The sequence below is a fragment of the Typopeltis vanoorti genome, chromosome 18 (genome assembly GCF_054136105.1).
Source record: "Typopeltis vanoorti isolate ZY-2024b chromosome 18, IOZ_Tvanoo_1.0, whole genome shotgun sequence".
Classification (NCBI taxonomy): domain Eukaryota; kingdom Metazoa; phylum Arthropoda; class Arachnida; order Uropygi; family Thelyphonidae; genus Typopeltis; species Typopeltis vanoorti.
The window spans coordinates 8,144,064-8,165,012 of record NC_143566.1 but is presented as its reverse complement, the minus strand read 5'-3'; the positions used below and the strand labels follow the sequence as shown (position 1 = coordinate 8,165,012).

At 36.1% G+C, this 20,949-nt stretch overlaps 1 protein-coding gene across 2 annotated transcripts in view; it reads right to left on the bottom strand.

Moving 5' to 3' along the window:
• Pex5 (peroxisomal biogenesis factor 5) overlaps positions 1-20,949 on the bottom strand; it is a 532,250-nt gene that overhangs the window by 338,521 nt on the left and 172,780 nt on the right. For both annotated transcript variants that reach the window (XM_090407992.1, XM_090407991.1), the window contains exon 6: positions 15,372-15,558. In XM_090407992.1, coding sequence (XP_090264118.1) covers positions 15,372-15,558 — 187 coding nt within the window. The remainder of the gene's footprint in view (positions 1-15,371; positions 15,559-20,949) is intronic.

Below are 20,949 nucleotides of genomic sequence, written 5' to 3'. Positions count from 1 at the left end.
TCTAGTCAGTTTCTCGTAGATACCCTGTTCTGATTTATTGCATTTTTTTAAAATTAACTTTAATTTTTATAGGTATTTTTGTGGGCATCACTTCACCAAACTGGCACACCCATTCCTCTGCTTTTCTCTACCAAGCAAGAACATGAGTAACCTCTGATCAACATAAGTACAATCCAACTCCAACATCTCATATGATTCCCAACTTTTCACAGTACTTACTTGTTAATACATTCCTTCTCTTTCTCCTTAATCACGTGGCATTGTGTTTCAAGTATTGTAACCTCTAGTATGCATGATTAGTATATACATCACATATCTGGGAGAGAGCTGGTCAAGACATCAAGAATATCGGAATTTAGAAAGGATTATCTAATAGTCTGGTAGACAGGTAGGAAGGTGGGTGGGTGGACCATTTCTAAAATCTCATTGCTGAAACAAACATCAAGGAAAGAGAAAGGCTTCCAGCTTGATCAGTGAAAAATGGGAGAAGGGAAGCCTGCTTGATCTGGGTATTTCATCAGCAGAAAATGAAGCTTCAAAGACAAATAGTGAAGAAAGGCCAGAGTGATTAACAGAATTTGGAGAATTACAAGAACAACAAATGGATGTAGATGGAATGGAGGCAATGAAATTCCAAGTCAGAAAAGATGAAAAATAAGGATTTAAAGATTTGGTATTACCTAAAACAGAATGACAAATCTAATAATAAAAGCACAAATTCCACACAGTGGTAAAAAAGTCATGAATGGAGTTTGGAAAGTGGTTACTGAGGTCACCAGTTGAGTTTCTGTTAGAAACAGCACAATATGTCAGGTATGCATCATTTATATTAGAGTTAAGACCATGAATGTTGGTTTGGTGGATATTCAGTTTTTTGTTCCCCACTCCAACCTTTCCAGAATGTTTTTTTTTTTTTTGGTACTGTTTTCAGAGAGAGAGAAAGGTTATTTATTTATTATTTTTTATTTCATTCTATTTTTTTGATGATTTGGAAGGATAAGTGTCTGGAGGAAACAATGAGGAATTAATTAAAAAGGTGGGCATGCAGTGCAGGGGTAAAAGACATAGAGGCATGCTTCCCACAAAAAGAGCACCCAATCTCCTCTCTGCTGTGTGACCTTCTTCTTTCTCAGCCTTGGTTGGTCTGCTGCTGGACGAAGACACCCCCCCCCCTTTTAAACCACTTCTTTCTATCTTCGGCAGTCTTCTTTCACTTCTTGTCAAATTTCCTAAGGCCATCATCCCATCTAGTCCTTGGCTTTCCTCTGTTTCTTTGTTGGTAATCAGTTTGTAAGCTCCTTGATCCAGTGTCCATCCTCTCGGGTTGGGATCTGTCGGGTTTTCGTACCTTGATCGTGGAAACCTGTCGGGTTTTCGATCCTTGATCTCTCTTCACCTGTTACCCTAGACAGGGTACCATGCTGGATACTGTCAGCAGGACTGGCTGAGCCCAGGGAACAAGGACTTGGGGGGGGGGGGAGAGCCCAAAGCTCAGTTTCCCATTAATTAATGGTACTCACAGGGGAAACCATGTGAAGGTGCAGGATCAGGTTAAGTTTTACAGATCTCGAAAAGGCATACAATAAGGTGCCAAGAGAAAAGCTTTTCAAAACACTACAATTATATGGGGTGAATTGATCATTATACAGAGCAGTACATAGTGTATGTTTAAGTTGTCAGTCAGCAGTTAGAACTGAAGGAAATAGCAAGATGGTCTGATGTAAAATCAAGGGTAAAACAAGGATATACATTATCTCCACTCTTACTCATCATCTATACAGATCACATTATGAAAGAAAGTGGCATCAAGCCTGATATCAGAATTGGAGATCTCAAACTTAGCTCTTTGCTTTATGCAGATGATGTTGTATTCCTAAACACATCTAGTACAAGTCTCCAGGGTTCACTAACTAAATTGAATAATAGCTGTAACAAATTTGGCATGAAAATCAGACAAAAAAATACCAAAACTATGAAAATAGGCAGGAGCATAGAAAACTTCAGCTGCATTCTGAATGGAGATCTTTTCGAATAAGCAAAATATATTAGCTATTTAGGCACAGTTTTTAGTGAATATGGCAGGTTAAATCTGGAAATGACAACACAATAAGCAAAGCTGGTATGATGGATAGCCAGCTGAATAAATTTATATGGAATAAGAGAGAAATGAGCCAAAACACCAAACTAGCAGTATATAAGATAGTGTTCAAACCAGTTTTAAGTTATAGATCCAAGAGTTGGTTTACAAATAAAGCAAATCTTGATCAAAGACTAGAGACCACAGCTATGAGTGTTCTGAGAAAAATTAGGGGAATGAACTGATGGCATGAATGATATTAAAAATGAAGATATTAGAAAGAAACTTGACATTATTAGCATTCAAGAATGTGTCAACTGGCTTCAAGTGCCCATTTAGGTTGGGTGTGCTGTCGTGGGGCTTATGCCTGCGCTACAAAATTCACATCAATTTGACTGTTATGATTATATTTTTATTGATGCATGCAAATTTTCAGAGTGCATAGCACATAAGTTCTCATCTTAATTGGTCCAATACAATTAACTGTAGTATAACTTTGAATACTTTATCAATTAATATAATTTTAAATATGGAAAGCAAAAAGGTCAAATGAACAATAATTATGCTTCACACACGCTGTTCATCTGAGAAGCAGGGTTTACACTTCATGGTGAGATTAGATTATCATTGGCGAATAATAGAGTGAGACATGGATAATTTGAATTTTGATATGACTTTTAAATACAGCCATACAATACACACAGAAATACTCAAATGGAAAATTATTATTTTTCCAGATTGAGCCCAAGAAAGGCTTAAATTACTCATTTTAAATTACTCACCAATCTCATTCGATTATAATACTCACTTGGGAAGTGACTAAGTTTATGAATGTTCCATTCAAAAAAGATTACATGCTGAACTACAAAGCAGGAAATTATGACCAACTGAGGAGTATACTGAATTCAGGGGAATGGGATCGGCTGCTGGATGGAAAGAACATCGACAGTGCATGGGAAGCATTTAAACAATACTTAAATGATGCGATATCAGAATGTGTCTTGAGAATTCGAAGAATAAATAGAGTAGGAGTCAAATGGATGTGTAATCTTATAAAGCAAGAGATTTGTAAGAAAAGGACGATGTGGAAGGAATACCATTTGCATAAGGATGAACGTTATAAGCAGCAAGCTAGAATATTCACAACTGTTGTAAGGAAAGCAAAGTCTGATTATGAAAAGAAACTGGCTCTGCGTGCTAAAGACAACCCACAAGAATTTTATCGATATGCAGCAAATAAAAGAAAAAATGAATATGAAATTAATAACTCTTCTAAATCCAGATGGCATGAGGGTTACAGATGCAGAAGAGGTTGTTCGGTTAATGAGTGCCCATCTCGTTAAAAGCTATCAACCTGGTGAACACAACAATGAGTTCACTGTTACCTCTTCACTAGATGAAGAAACGCAGGTATGTGAGGCCGAGGTATTAGAGCTGTTGCACAAACTGAATAAGAATTTAGCAATAGGGACTGATGGAATATCAGCACATGTGCTAAAAGAGTGTTCAGCTGAATTGGCCATTCCTTTGGCCAGGATGTTTAATATGAGTCTCAGAACAGGGAAGACTGCAGGAATGGAAGGAATGTAGGGTAATTCCATTGCACAAGGGTGGTGCAAAGACTGACGTATCCAACTATCGACCAATTAGTATCTCAGGAGTGGTGAAGATTTTGGAAAAATTGGTTAGGGCCCGCATTCAGAAATGGTTTGACAGTGAATCTCTACATCGCAATTAGCAACATGGGTTTACTAAGGGAAGGTCATGTTTTAGCAACTTGCTCACATTCCCCTTTTGGATTTTGCTAAGGCTTTTGACAGAATACAGCATGGCAGATTGCTGAATAATTTGGAGAAAATGGGTTTGGGTTATATGATATCAGCATGGCTGAATGACAGATATCAAAAAGTGGTATACGGGGGATCTAAGTCTGCAAGGTTTAAGCCTAAAGCCATAAATGTATTAATATATTAATAAATTAATAAAGTAAATTATTATTATTATAATAACAGCTATTATAGCCTGTTTTTGTTTAGGAGTGTCCCTTATTTTAAATACATTGGCTATTATTACTCAAAAAAGGGGTATATATATTTTAGGGCATTATGGGTGAGTATAGAAGGCAATTATAGCAGAATAAAAGAGGTGGAAAAATTTTTGTACATACCTTGTTTTGATTCCAGGATGTCTTCCAATTTCATGATCCTGCTTAAGGTTGTTTATAGGGGGGGGGGGAGCGTGTTGGTATGTTTTGACGTGAGAAAATAAATTTGGAAACCCGAGTTATGTATTAATAATATATATATATAAATATATATTATGGTGTTTAGAGGCACATTTTGTGGGGGGGAAGGAGGGAAGGGGAAGGGGTTAACAGGGTGCGGACCGTTTCGGTTGATCTAAGGATCATCATTTGACCATCGTCGGAACTTTTTCGGAATGAGTGTAGGGTTATGTCAAGACTGTAAGTTTTGACATTACAGGCACTTACAGCCTTGACATAGCCCTACACTCATTCCGAAAAAGTTCCAATGATGGTCAGTCGACCGAAACGGTCCGCACCCTATTAACTCCCTCCACTGCCCCAGTTTCCACATAAGTAAACCCTTCCCCTTCTCTCCTTCCCCCCCCCCCAAATGCTCCCCTAAACACAATAATATATATTTATATATATATTATTAATACATAACCTGGGTTTCCAAATTTATTTTCCCACGTCAAAACATACCCCCACGCTCCTTTCCTCCCCCCGCTTTATAAACAACCTTAAGCAGGATCATTAAATTGGAAGACATCCTGGAATCAAAACAAGGTATGTACAAAAATTTTTCCACCTCTTTTATTCTGCTATAATTGCCTTCTATATTCACCCATAATGCCCTAAAATATATATACCCCTTTTTTTGAGTAATAATAATAGCCAATGTATTTAAAATAAGGGACACTCCTAAACAAAAACAGGCTATATATAATAGCCTGTTATTATAATAGTGTTTAAGAGGAGTAGCATGGGAATTTTCCCAGAAACTATACCTAAAGTAAATTATTATAAAAATAATCCAGATCTAGTTAGTAAGATACGGGAGGAGCATGGAGCAACTCCGAGGTTTACCAGCACCACCATCTCTTTACATGGTGTATGGCATCCTTGGGCTTACGCAAAAGAATATAAAAGTTCTTTCCTTGACGGCCCTACAGGGCACACTGGTGGCATGGCGCTGCCACCAGAGAATGACTACAATGATAACTCGAACAGGCATAAGGGTAAAACACTTGCAAAGGCTTAGGCCTATATCAAGTCTGGACGTGATGTAAGGGTAGTACTGCCCATAATCAGTACAAAGATTAAAAATAAAAAATTTAAAAAATAAAAATAAAAAAAATAACAAGTGGTGTACCACAAGGATCAGTGCCTGGTCCACTGTTATTCAATCTGTACATTAATGATATTGGGAAGGATTTGACAAGCGACATACAGTTATTTGCTGATGATGCAAAGATAGGTAGGGTAATGAGGAATGCTGCTGATATGCAGTCTTTGCAGAATGATTTGAATAGGATGGAATTGTGGGCATGGGAAAATGGATGTCAGTTCAATGTCAGTAAATGTAAAGTCATTCACTTCAGCATGATTAGATATTCAATATCGTATTATATTGGTAGGATTAGGCTAAAAGAAACTGATGAGGCTAGGGATCTTGGGGTGTTAATAGATAGGAGGTTGAAGTTTGGGGGCGCTGTGGCAATGATTGCAAATACAACCCAAAAGATAATTGCAATGCTGAAACGAACATTCACATGTAAAGATAAGGAGGACGTTATTTTGCCTCTTTATAAGGCCTTGTAAGGCCTCACTTGGACTATTGTGTGCAGGTCTGGTCTACTGGTTTCTGTTGTGATTCTGATATATTGGAAAAGAGTACAAAGGAGAGTGTTAAAAATGATATCAGTATTGTGGAATACTGATTAAAGACAGATTGAGAATTTGTAGACTGCAGACACTAGCAAACAGGAGAAAGAGGAGTGATATGATTGAGACTTACAGACTTCTGAAAGGGTCATACAGGATTTCAATTGATGGAATTTTTCAATTTATGGAGGGTGGGGGAAAGGACGCGAGGGCATCCTTGGAAGCTGAGAATGAAGGCTGCCGAGAGGGTGTGAGGGCTAGATTTTTCTCTCAGAGGGTGGTGCATGATTGGAATGGATTGCCATTGGATGTTGTGAGTGCAAGCAGCATGAATGAATTCAAGAATAAGTATGACAGGTGGTGTGTGTAGTATGTGGCCTCCCTCGATGAGTCTCTGACTCCCTGGAGGTCTCTCTTAATAATAATAATCATATAATCCATAAAAGCTCTGGAAAAAAAATGTGACATTTTGTTCATCGTCAACACTTTTTACCCAATGTAAATATGGAAGCAAAATTTATAAATTATTTATATATATATATATATATATATATTAAAAATGTGTCTATATCAGTGTCATAATCACATCAGTTCACACTTTACACAAGTAAAACAGATGAAACTCAGAAAACAAAAACAGTGACTCACGAAAAATTACAACATTCAATTGGATTGTTTCACACAATAACCAATCAGAGTGACTAACGACTTCTAGGTCCTACTTCTCAGTGCACACCCTTCTTTGCCTTCTGGGCTGTTTCAAACCATTGAAACATTAAGAATTTGACATGATGCACCATCTGTAAGTCTGTTTAAAGGGCTCAAATGTGTCAGCATGTCTGATTGCACACCAGGCCTATTAATACAAACGTGATGAAATGTTTACACAACAAAAAAGTATCTTCTTCACGAATCATTAATATATTATGTTTAATTTTAGGAATCACGTGAAGCCAGGAAACAATTCGGGGAGTCTTTAACAGGAATAAATGCAAAAATCTAATATCAGTGATATTCCATGGGTGTGCAACACCCTGTACACCCAGAATACTCGGCCCTGGTGTCAACAGAGTTAATCTAAGGTGGTAAGGCCACTTAAATAGAATGGGTGAGGAAAGATTAGCAAAAGAGACATTTGATGCCAAGTTGGCTGAAAAAAGATCCAGAGGTCTAACTGAATCAATTCACCTAGACCAAGGTCTAGGTGAAATGAATCAGTTAGAAGCACCTTAGAAGCATGAAATATTAGATGTAACAGTATTGGAGTTCTCACAAGTAATAGACTGATTTGGAGGAAAATTGTTGACAGGAGATTAATAATAATCTAAACTTAATAATGTAATGCTGTAACAGTAATGTGAACACCCCTTAGGGGTACATATCAAGAGATTGATGATGATGATTAACTTATTAAATTAATTTAGCAAGTATTAAAATGACATGTCAGTTTTGCGGATGGTATTAAACAAGAATTAGTTAAAGAAATCGAAGACTCCATTAGAATTAGGCTTCTTCCTCTTCTAGAAGAAGAAGCTTCTACAAAGATACATAGATTAAAATTGAAAGTGGCAATTATTACTGTAATTCTACTGTAAGCTGCAGGGTACTTTGATGCAGTGGGGAGTGAAATTAACACATTATTCTTGCCTCACTAGCCTATAATGAGCAGCACACTCCCTTTCAGGACACGTGAAGTATCTTCACAACTACGCTACTGATGTGAAGCAAATTATCTGAATTCAAGTCTCTAAATACAAATGCCCTAGTCATGAAGATACCTTACGTGCAAACTTTATCTTATGAAGAACTTGCAATTGGATAGCAGACATTAGAAGAGATGACTAAATCTAACACATGTGAACCACAGTAGTAGGAATGCGTGTTAAATTTAGTCATGAATTCTCCAAAGGTTTCTCTATATAATCAAATTAGAAGAGATGTTGCAGGTAACATAATGAAAAAAATAATGAGCTAGTGACAAAATTATTCCTTTCTGACCTGAATTTTTTTTTCCAAGTGAAAAAATGTTATTTTTTTCTATTTATTTTGTCTTTAGGTCTAAAAAAGCAAGAGTATCAAGTATTTTGATGAAAAATACATTTCAGGATAGGAATTCTGACCGACTAATTCCATATGGAATCATTATATTCTGGTAGCAAATATTCAACTTCTGAGCTTATACTCTATAATCCAATATATGCATATTATTCTACTAAGTCATAAAAACCGATATTGGTAAGATTTATACATATCATACATACCTGTTATTATATTAAAGAAATGGAACTATGATGTACGATACCAATTGGAGTCATTTGCCACATAATATGGGCTACAAAAGCCAAGACAGTTAGTAATTCCAATTGGAATCACTAGGGTAGAAAGGGTTAAAGAGAGATGTGCCACATCTTATATCAACACATTATACTGCATATAATTTTAATCTGGTTATTTTAAATTCTATTAAAAGTTTCCTTTTTATTAAAATTGAAAGTCAACAAAAATTATATACTTTTTACTGGAAGTTATCAAAAAGACTGAAAGAATTGGGAAAAATTGCAGTAACGTTATAAACAAAAATCATGAAATTCAAGTATCAGTTCAGTAAGGTGGATATCGAATAGGGCAGAGCACTGACTGCACTTCTTAAACACTACTGTGCAGTGGCAATGCATTTGGAGAATATTCAGTTGTTTGTTGATGAAGTAAAACTGGGGAGACAACAGTACGTGGGCTGTTCAATAAGTAATAAGACTAATTTTACTGTGGCGAAACCACTCATCACAATATTAATTTCTGTGGAATAAAGAAATGTTGCTGTATGTATTAATAAAAGAGGTTGATAGATGGCATATACGGGCTGATGTGCCAGAGCGTCATGTGACTAAACGCAAGTGCTCATCGGTGCGCCTACGAGGTGCGACCAGTCTTTGAAATGAAAGCGTCCTTGGAACAGCGTTATGCGATTAAATTTTGTGGGCGTTTGCAAAAATCAGCATCGGACACTTTTAACATGATACGCAAAGCTTTCCACGATGAAGCAATGTCGAGGGCAAGTGTTTTTCGCTGGCATAAAACTTTTAAGGAAGGAAGGCAAAATGTGGAAGATCTTGAACGTGAGGAAAGACCTTCAACGTCCATCACAGAGACAATGATCAACACAGCAGCGATTATCATCAAGCACGTCAAAAGGAAGCGTCCATTGCTGAAGAATAGCTTCTCATTGCACCATGATAATGCAAGGCCACATATTGCTGATTGTGTAGTGGACGTTTTGCAGAAGAACAACACAGATATTCTACCACACCCTCCATACAGTCCTGATCTCGCACCGTGCAATTTCTGGCTGTTTCCTCAGCTCAAGAAACCACTAAGAGGCCGCCATTTCGAAAGCAACAATGCATGTGTAAAAGCTGCAGAGGCAGTTTTGAAACAACTCTCAAAAAACGGACTCTCACATGTGTTTAAGAAGTGGATGCAACGTTGGGACAAATGCATTGCGTCTCACAGTAGTTACTTCGAAAAAGACCACGTAAATGATGACGATTAAAGGTAATCTGTTTTCTGTATAAATATAGTCTTATTACTTATTGAACAGCCTACGTAGATAAAGTGGTGTAGATATCCTGTTGTAAATTGGCATTGTGAGCAAAGATTAATGATTATCAATTTAACATTGCAATATGTAAGGCATATAACCTTTTCACTTCGGTTGAAAAGGTTATATGCGATGTATCATATTATTATTATTATTATTATTATTATTATGAATGAACCTCCATGGAGACCAAAGACATTACAAGCGACACAATCTATCATACCTCTCCTTGAACCCATTAACAGACAAAGCACTCACAACTGACTTTGGCAATCCATTCCACTCATTCACAACTCTCCAAGCAAAAAATCTAGTCCTCACACTCCTACTAACCACACCTTTATTCAACTTCCAAGAATGAGCCCTTGTTCTGGTGCTTCTAGCCAAGTGCTGAAACATTTTCCTTGCATCAATCCTATAAAACCTTTTAACACGTTCGCTGCCAACTACGAGTATACTCGTAGTTGGTAAACCAGCTACACAAGCCAGCTATGAGTATACTCGTATGACTCTTACCGCCGGCAACGAGATTACTGTGCTGACCTTGAAGAAGTGAAATTGCTCGGCGTACGAGAACAGACTATGCCGAAGTAGTGTGGCAGCGAACGTGTTAAGCAACTTAAATGGTTTCTATTATATTCCCTCTTTTACTCCTATCAACCAACTTCAGAAGTCCATACACCCTCAATCTATCCTCACAGAGAACATTCTACAGGCCACTCACTACTTGGTCACTTGCCTCTGAATCCTCTCTACCGCTTCTTCAGCCCACATTCAGATGTGGGCATATCAAGTCCTTATAAAGAGGAATAACAACAACTTCTTTATCTCTTCATGTTAATCGGTTCTTCAATTTCTTCAATAGCCAAGTGATCTTATGGGCTACCTTAGAAACCTTAGCAATATGTCCTTTGAACTCTACCACCATCCCTAAATCTCTAGCTTTATCTATTTCCTGGAGTACAATGCATCAATGTGATACACGGCTTCTAATGTATTTTTCACAAAATGCATAACTTTACATTTCTCCACATTAAACTGACACAAATGAAATTGTTCTGCAAGCTCTCCACATCACCTTGATTAATTATTACTCTACCTAATTTCGCATCATCAGCAAACAACTGAATATTTCCTTTCAGGTTATTTCTTCTATCGTTTATGTACAAATTAAAAAATCAAAGGTCTCAGCACTGAACCTTGCAGCACACCACTAGTCACCTGTTTTTGCCTCAATTCTGCCTCTCCATGAAAAGCTGTCATGTCCATCCTCATTTGTTCTAATTTGCGTAACAGAGTTCCATGCAGTATTCTGTGAAATGCCTTTGCAAAATATAGCAAATCATCATGTAGCCATTTTCTTTATCCAACTCAGCTGTTAGTCTATTATAAAAAGTTAGTAAATTACTAGGGAATGACCAATCCTTCACAAAGCCATGTTGACCCTCATACAGTATCATATTTTTATCTATCCATTCTTGAATTCTCTTTTTTACCAATTTTTCTAGTACTTTTACCACCATGGCTGAGGTACTGATTGGTCTATAATTTGCTACTGTAATTTAATGTTGCAATATGTAAGATTATACACTTCAATTGAAAAGGTTATATGCGGTGTATCATATTATTATTATTATGAATGAACCGCATTCATAATAATAGTCTTAAAACCTCCCTTATGCAAAGGAATCATTTTGCCCTCTTTCCACTCCCTTGAAACTCTACTAGAGCCGAGACTTAAATTAAAAAGCCTAGTCAGAGGCATTGGCAGTTCCCTTGCACAAAACTCTAGCTGATATCCCACAGCTGTATTTACATTGATATTCTGCAATACCTAAGAACCTCCATTTCATCCACCTCTGTTCCCACATCAGTGCCTGTCACATATGTTAAAGCAGTAACCTCACTAGGATGACAAAATTGGTCACTCAGTAACTCAACTATTTTATCTGCTTCTGTCTCATTGTGACCATCATTAATCATAAAGATTAACCTTCCATAGTCATTCACATAATGAAAGAACTCTTTGGGATTTCCTTTGGTCCAGTTGGCTAGATTCTTCTCATAATCTAATTTTGCCTTCATTGCTATGTTGGTCACCTTTCTTTCCTCAGCCTTGTACTGTAGTTTGCTGGTCATCTTTCTTTTTATATACCCTCCACAGCATTTTCTTCTTCTGCAGCTCATGCTTAATGATATCACTAACTCCTATCACACCATATAACTCCTATCTGGTTAATAATCTTCATCTCGCACCAGGCTGCTTCAAATGAACAGTCATCCCCCCACCTATCTTCTATTCTGATTGGCTGCAATTCATCCACTATCATCAGCAGTACTCCTCCCTCCCATCCTATATTCTCTATCTTCCCTGAAAATACAACACTCTTCACATTCTATCCCTGTAACTACATTATCTGCTGTTAGCCATCTCACTATTGCCTATGACGTTTGGTGAGGTTGCACTAACCAATGACAAAAACTCCTCTCTCTTGTTCCTGATACTTCTGGCATTAGTATAAAGAAATTGCAGCAATATTGATGGTACTGGAATGCAGAAAAGTGATGAGGACATGGGGCAATAGTGGACAGAGTTGACGTTCAGAGGGCATATTTCAAAAGTGGCTGTTAAAAAACACGCTAGCAAGTAAAGATAGGAAAATTATTATCTCTTGTTAAAAGACTATGATTTCGCTGCATCTTGACTACTGTGCACAAATTTGTTCACCTGAGTTTGATGGTAATCAGTAGGTGGTAGAGAGGATTCAGAGATAAGTGACCAGCTGATGACAGGTCTGTGGAATGCTCCCTATGGGGATAGATTGAAGGTGTGTGGATTACAAAGTTTGCATGATGGCAAAAAAAGAGGGGACATGAGAGACACTTATTAGATGCTAACCTTTATGGGGCTTATTTGACTCTAGCCGTCATTCGAGTTAGATTTCTGACAAAACCAATGACAGATTTTTGTTGCAATTTTGAGCAACTGAGTTTCTTGCTGTCCCCACACCGACTCAGTCGCATACCGGCAGTTGGCACAATCAATTGTGGAACAAGGAGTGATTTCTGACATTCTGACTCCATGCAATTACTTACATGAGTATTTTTCAAGTGATTTTTTCATATTTTCTTGTTGTAGTGGCAATGATTACATTTGTTGAAACCGCTGTGTAATATGTCCAAGATCCAAGGATTGTAAAAGGTCAAAGTGTGAAAAATGTCTGAGCTTTTGTTCCAATAAGCATCCTTCAGTAAGATGCAATAATTGTACAGAAAATTAAGACTGAATAAACATGTTAATAATTAATATAAAAATAAAGCAATATTAATGATTTGTTTATTTCATTTTATTCACCATAATCAACCTTATAATAAATAAAACATTTCATGAGAAATTAAAGAAATATCATAACTTTAATTTTGAGGTCAAATAGGTCCCATGCAACTAATTATGTGACAATAAAAAATGGTGCGACTAATTAAGGGTTCAAGGAGTTTTATAAATTTTCAATATATGACAAATAGTCAGAAAACTAGAGGTCATCTGTGGAAACTGTGTACAAGTGACTGTGGTTAGTGAGATGTGCAGACTAGATTTTATGCATGGAGAGTGGTGAATGGATGGAATGAATTGTAAGAATTAGCTGTCAGTTTCCTGATATTGAATGAGTTTAAGGAGAGACATGATAGGTTTTGTGTGTAAAATATTTAGTTTGGTTTTCCCAAGAAGAGTCTTCAGACTCCATGGAGATGCTGTATAATAATAATAATACTTGTGATGTGTTTTCCATTCAGCCACATGGCTTAAAACATATTCCTCCTACTCAATAGCCAACACCCCACAATCCAATTCACTGTGTTAAAAAGTCTGGCTTTTCTGGAAACATATTTTCCAAACAGAAACCTTTCTTTTATAGTAACAAAAATCTATTTACATAGGCAGACGTAGTTATAAATCTTCCCCTCCCTCAAACATACACACATCAATAATGGTATTATAAAGCTATAGTTATGATTCAGAGCTATTAATCTATGCTCTAACCAGTCTTCTGTTTAAAATTTGGAATAAAGTAAGCAGGCATATTATTAAAAATAAAAGAAACAGAAAACTTACAGTAAATAACTAAATCTACAGAATAATAAATAAATAATACAAAGATTCTAAATGGTGATGCAATTAAAGAAACAAATTATTAAAGGTTGGTGGAATGAAAAGGTGTTATCTCTCATAAAGGAGGTACACACCAAACATCAATCCATTTAAGTTTGGAAAACTGAGTAAATAAAGTAGCATTTGAAAAATGAAGTAAAGATAATAAATCTGCTCTTAGGTAGAATTTTAGTCTTATTCCATAGAACTCTGCTTAGTAGAGATATGTTCAGCAAGGCTGATTGTTCAGGCTCAAGATACTTGATGTAAGACATGGTTCTTCACAATGGACAGACCTTCCAAACTGTCAATAACAGTACAAGCCACAGGAGCAAGAAATTTAGTAGACACCCAGAAAACTAAGTAGAAGAAGTTTGTTTGTTTGTTTGTTTGTTTGTTTGTTCTTTCTTTCTTTCTTTCTTTCTTGAGAGAGAGAGAGAGAGAGAGAGAGAGAGAGAGAGAGAGACTTTTCTGATAGGACAAAATGCCACACACATGTTGAGAGACTTCAAAATTTTCACAACACATTCAGATATTCCTTTCACATAAGGTAGTGGAATATGAGTAATTTCTTCTTGAGCAGAAGAAGCAGAACTCCGTAGGCTGTTGAAAGCTTTATTAATGAAGTTTCACAGAAACTATTTGACAATGTTGACTTAATATAATGTAATTCTTTACTATAGCTATTGGCACTTTTAGAATCTTTCTGTTATTTATATATCATGCTGCTCCATTTCTATACTGAATACACCTTTGACATTTAGGGAAAAATTTTACCATTAAAGATTAAGTTATTTAACACGAGTTTTCTATTTCTTTTATTTTTAAAATGAAACTTTTTGTCATTGCTTAATTTTTTGTCATATCTCAACTAATGATTATAATTCTAACAGAATTAACAGAACACCATTTCCTTCCTCGTTCCCACAATTTCTCAACATACAAATTACAGTAACACAATTGCTATTCCTTATATTCATGTAAACTCAGAAACAATATACCAGAACTTTAAATGAAATGCCAGCAATTCTTTCAAAGTGCAATATCAAGCCAGCTGTCCTTATCTACTCCTTAAATCTGACCCCATTCCTCTCTGTTCCAGGTGTATATAAAGTTCCTTGTACTTGAAACTTGCATTATTATGAACAAAACAAAAGATCTGCCACCATCTGTCTGTCTGGAAGAACATAAGCAATACATTCACTGCTGCAATTATAGTCAATTAGATCTAGCTGACCATGGCATGGACATCCTGCACAGAATCAAATGGGGAAAAACTACTATGCATCACAGAAGTAAATCAAAACTATTATGTTTTCTCTGCACCTCCCACTCCAACAACCAAGGGTGCTAACCAGTTCCCACAGAAAGTGGAAGTAATAATCACTTCCATTACAAAAGTCTAGAGGTTCCAAGAGAAACTGTAGACTTTTAGTCTAATACTTCTACTTGTTGCTTGTATGCATGTTGCAATTTTTATATTGTATCTATAATATGACGACAATGCTGTGAAAGAGATGAAATACTGGAATCATTAAACCTGCATTTAATTCATTCTCAGTAATGTTTTCATTTCATAAAACCAAAAAAGAAGATTCAAACAGAAAAGCATAAATTCAGGATTACAAATACTTACCTCTGAGTTTCATTGGTAACTGGAAGATATTCCGCAGCCCAAAGTGCATCATAAGTATCTACGGATGCTGTATTTGGGTAATGTGAGAAAAATTCTTTGGTCCAGTCTGATTCTTGGAGATTACTTTCAGTTTTCAGAAATTCATGTTCCCAGTTTCTAGAGGTAGCTAAATCAGCAAGACCAAGACCTGAATAAATATAGTAGAGAAAATGTCTGATAAAGTTTTGAGAACATGTGACATGTGAAACTTATACCAAATCAAAAGTATTAAAATTATGATATTGCTAGTGGAATACAGTTGGCATTTTTGCATACTGACAGAGATTAACAATCAAAAATAAGTCAAAAATATTTCATTTGGTTTAATTTTGAACTCATTCCAGTGGAATCAAATTGTAAAAACTCCATAGCACAACTGAAAAATGACAAAATATCACACTCTTCTAGTGGTAAAGACATGAATATTTCATTGTGACAAAAGGTTTGTATGAATTTCTTTTTTATTTATATTTATTTTTTTTCAGTTAAGAGCAAGGAACTGTATACAGGCAAACTGGCCAGAGAATATGTGTAATTCACAGACCAAAATACTATTAGTGGGTGGTACAAGGGTGGTCTGAAAAGTTCTCGGCCTCGACCATAGGTGGCAACACTACCAGCATGATTTTTTTTTTTTTCTAAGTTGGTACATCTGTCATAAGCATCCTTGTAAAATTGCAAGTCATTCTATCAAGCAGTTTGTTTAACACAGCTGACTAATTGAGTATTGTGCGTTATAAAATTCTTTGTAAAAGAAGGTTTAACAACAAAAGAAATTCATCCGAAGTTCATAAAAGTTTATGGGCACTCTTCTCCTTCGTTTTCAACAATTAAGAAATGGACTGCCGAGTTTAAACCAGGCCAGACCAGCCTTGAAGACGATCCATGTGAAGGACATCCAAAAAGCATAACAACATCAGATATCATTGATTAAGTGCATGATATGGTATTGGATGACCGGCAGTCAAAGTGCGTGAAATTGCTGAGACTATAGGCATTTCAAAAGAACGTGTAGGATATATTTTGCATGAAGAATTGCAACTGAAAAAGCCTTGCGCAAGATGGGCGCCGCGCTTGCTCACAGCAGATCAAAAACACACTCGCATGGAAATCTCTGAACAGTGTTTGGAACGTTTTAACAAGAATGAAACTGATTTTGTGCGTCGATTTATTACTATGGATGAGACTTGGATTCACCACACACACCAGAATCCAAACAGCAGTCAGACAGGGGACAGAAGCCAGTTGTTCAGCGCCAAAGAAGACAAAGTCGGTTCCATCAATAAGAAAGGTCATGGCATTGATGCTAAAGGCATTTTGTGTATTAATTATTTTGAAAAGGGTAAAACAATAACCGGGGAATATTATTCCGATCTTTTAACCAGACTACACGAAAAAATTCGTGAGAAAAGACCTGGTTTGCAGAAGAAAAAATCATCTATTATCAGGACAATGCACCTGCCCACAAAGGTGTTTTGGCAATGGGAAAATTAAGGGATCTGCACTGTGAAATGTTGGAACATCCACCCTATTCCCCAGATTTGGCTACCTCTAACTTCTATCTCTTCCCAAATCTAAAACTCTTCCTCACTGGTCAGCATTTTTCTTTGGATCAAGAGGTGATTGCAGCTGTAGAGGGGTATTTTCAGATCTTACTGAGAACCACTACAGGGATGGGATAACAGCACTGCAGCATCGCTGGAAAATATATCAGTTTTAGGGGAAATTTATGTTGAAAAATAAAAATAATTTGGAAATAATAAATTCGTTTTTTCATTGTTAGGCTGAGAACGTTTCAGACCACCCTTGTATGTAGTGGAGGAAGAAGCATAAACAGTGAGTTCTGCAAAATGGAGTTCCCACCAAAAACAAGTCCTCAGAGGTTTCACATAATAATAATAATAATAAAATATTTCATTCAAGTTTTATAGTGTGATAATTTTGGACCCTTTTTTTAAACAGATTTTTCTGTTAGAATATATACACATAAAGGCATTCTTTAAACTAAAATTTAAACTCAAGTCTATATAATAACAAAAAGAGAATAAAATCAAATGATAGTTTACTTTTAGTCAACAGTACTCCTTTTGATCTTTCTCACAAATACACTGATCCAAATCCAGAATGCCTGAGAGATGGGGGGGGAGTCTTTTAGACAGCATATATTTGAACAATTGAAACAAAGAAAAAATGCTGAAAAATGGAAAATATATAATGTATACTTTACTCTTTGTCAGGATGCTAAGATGAATCCACAGTCTGGTTTAACTAATATATAATTGTAGTTAAAATAGTTAATGATAGAAATTAGTAACAAAATTGCAGGAGCTGTGGGAGACTATCACACATCATATGCATCTTTCCAATAACCGATGGTGCTGGCTGTATGATACAACATATCGTTGTTTTAATTCTAAAATACAGCATTACTTAATTTTTTAAGGAAGACTATATTTTTGAAATTTCTAGTTCTTGAGTACTTCTACTTTAAAACTTTCAGATTTAGGAATGTGTACCTGTAGTACCAAAATATTTACAGAATACATCCTTTTCTAGGCAAAACTGCACTATAATGTGGAACAAAACAATTATGTGTTAAACATTCGAAAAATGGAATATTATTATTATTGATTCAGGTCTCCATGGAGCCAAAAAACTCATCATAGGAGGCCAATCCTAGAAAACACAAAGTCTATCATACCACTCCTTGAACTCATTGACCATTTGTGTTCTCACCACTCTATCAGGCAAAGCATTCTACAGTTCAACCAACCATCCTCCATACAATGAAACCACTCTTCACCCTCTTGCTCACAGCTTCCAGGGATGGCCCCTTGTCCTTGCAACTTCCCCCTGTTCCACCAATTGAAAGAACTCCCCAAGTTTCAACCCATTAACTACCTCTCAACAGTTTAAAAGTCTCAATCATATCACCTGTCCTGCTTCATCTACCACACTCTGCAGCCCACATTTCCTCAGCCTGTCCTCATAACTAACATTGCACAGTCCTGATACCTCTTTGTTATCCACCTCTACACCCTTTCCACAGTTAACTTATTCCCTTCAAATCCTGGGGACCAAATTTGAGAACAATAGTCCAAGTGTGGTCTGATCAGGGCTTTATACAATGGAATGACAACTCTTTTATCTCTGCAGGTCAGCATCCTTCTCAGTATTGTAGCATTCTCTGGGTTTTACCTTCACCACCTTTGCAATATGCTCCCCGAATTTCAAGTTTCTATCAATCATTACCCCAGATCCCTTGCCTCCACTACTTCCTCCAACAGAATATGCAGCCTCCCATCGATGTATCCCAAACTTCAAGAGTTTACATTTCGCTGCATTATAATGACATCCTTATTCATTTGCCCATCTCTCCAGTTTATTCAAATCCTATTGTAGGGATTTGAATAAATCTTCACTATTACTAATAACCCTTCCAAGCTTCACATCATCTGCAAACAACTGAATATCCCCCTGAAATTCATTGAAAATGTCATTGATATAAAGGTTAAACAATACATGTCCCAGTACTGAGCTCTGTGGGACCCCACTTGTAACCTTTTGCTTCCTTGATATTGCTCCCCCCACCCCCAAACACAACTCTCTGATACCCATCAGATAACCAATCCTGAATCCAGTTCACTAATCTGAGATCTAAATCCATGTGTTGCAACTTAAACATTAGCTAATCACATGGAACCCTGTCAAATGCCTTCGTAAAATCCAAAAATATGACAGAATATGCCTTTCCTTCACCAACTGCTCCTGTAACTATTATAAAAGGCAATCATATTACTAAAGCCAGATCACCCTTAGCAAATCCATGTTGACTCTCACAGCCAGGTCAACAGGGCTGTCAGTTCTTTAGCACATTCTCTCAAAACCTGTGGCAAAATTCCATCCAGTTCCACCTTTATTGACATCCAGAATACTCGGCATTTGAAAAACATACTCTCCTCTTGTTCTTCTAAACCAAGGATCGGCAACCTGCGGCTCTTTGAATGAATAATTGTGGCTCTTTTCGTTATTAAACAATCTATTTTTGAATAATGCAAAATTAATGTTATGTATTAAATTAGAAACTAAAAACTCTAAATTTAGTATTTGCAATAAATTAAGGAGGACATTTGACATTTTACTTTAAGTCAAGGATATTTTACAATTGAAAATAGTACATGCGATGCTGAAAAATTTAATACTTTCATGTTTGAACTCTTGCGATAATACTTCTTTACATTCTATTTACATTTTACAAAAATTCTACTTTATGGTGGATATGACTTCCCATTTAAACGCACTAAATAAGAAACTACAGGGAAAGCGAAATACAGCAGTTTTGCTTTTAGAAGTGATTTCGTTTGAACAAAAATTATATTTGTTTGCAACAGACTTAGAGAAAGGCACATTATTACATTTTCCTACGTTGAAGAAATATCAACAACAAGCTGATAATAATTCCATAAATTTAACCTTTTTCAAAGAAATTGTGGTGAATATGCGATCTACATTTAATTGGAGATTTGAGGAATTAAGAAAGAACAAGGCAACTATGTCATTTTTATTGCAACCACTTGAAATTAATCCTGCCGAATTAAATTTTTCACCTTCTGCTGGAATTGACGAAGCTGCATTTCAACTTCAGTTAGAGGACCTGAAAACCCAGGATTTGTGGAATTCAAAATTTAGAAATCTTAAAGCTGACCTGGAGGAGTTGGAAAAACAAAAATCTACCTTTGCAATACAAAAAAATGGTCTGAAATAGAAGATCTTAAAAAACAAGATCAGATTGTATTTGACACATGGAATTGTTTACCAGATACTTACATTCGGTGATTTCAAACATACGCATTTGGACTTCTATCGATTCTCGGATCAACATATTTCTATGAGCAAATATTTTCTAATAATATGAATTTTATTAAAAGTAAGTTGAGAAACCTACTAAACAATGTGTCTTTCATCATGTTTGAAAATGAAAATTACAGCGTATTCACCGCATATTGAGAAACTATCCCAAGAAGTTCAACAGCAAAAGTCGCACTAAGAAGATATTTAAATTTTAAAAAAAAATTAATGAAATAGGTATGTTATTGGATTTTATACATATGTTTTTGTAAGCAGAAGCAAATCTTTGTTTTATATTTAATATTTAAAAATATCATATAATTTCATGTGACATGCCACCCCTGTGTGAAAGTATTAATTTATTTTCCATTATTTAGCTATATTTTAATTTTTTAACCTGCACAAATAAATCCACATGTAAAATTCATAAAATATTCATCTCAACATTCATAAAATAGACTAATTCTGCCGTACAAAATAAACACTGTGGACCGCACAAAAAACCTGAGAGGGCCGCATGCAACCATTGGTTGCTCATCACTGTGTGCGGCTCCCTAAATTTTTTTTAACAGATATAATTTTAAAAATGGCTCTTCAATCCAAAAAGGTTGCCGACCCCTGTTCTAAACCTTGAACCTGCCCTATTCCTCTTTAGTATTAAACCAACTTCTCCAGGATGAAATACCCCAAT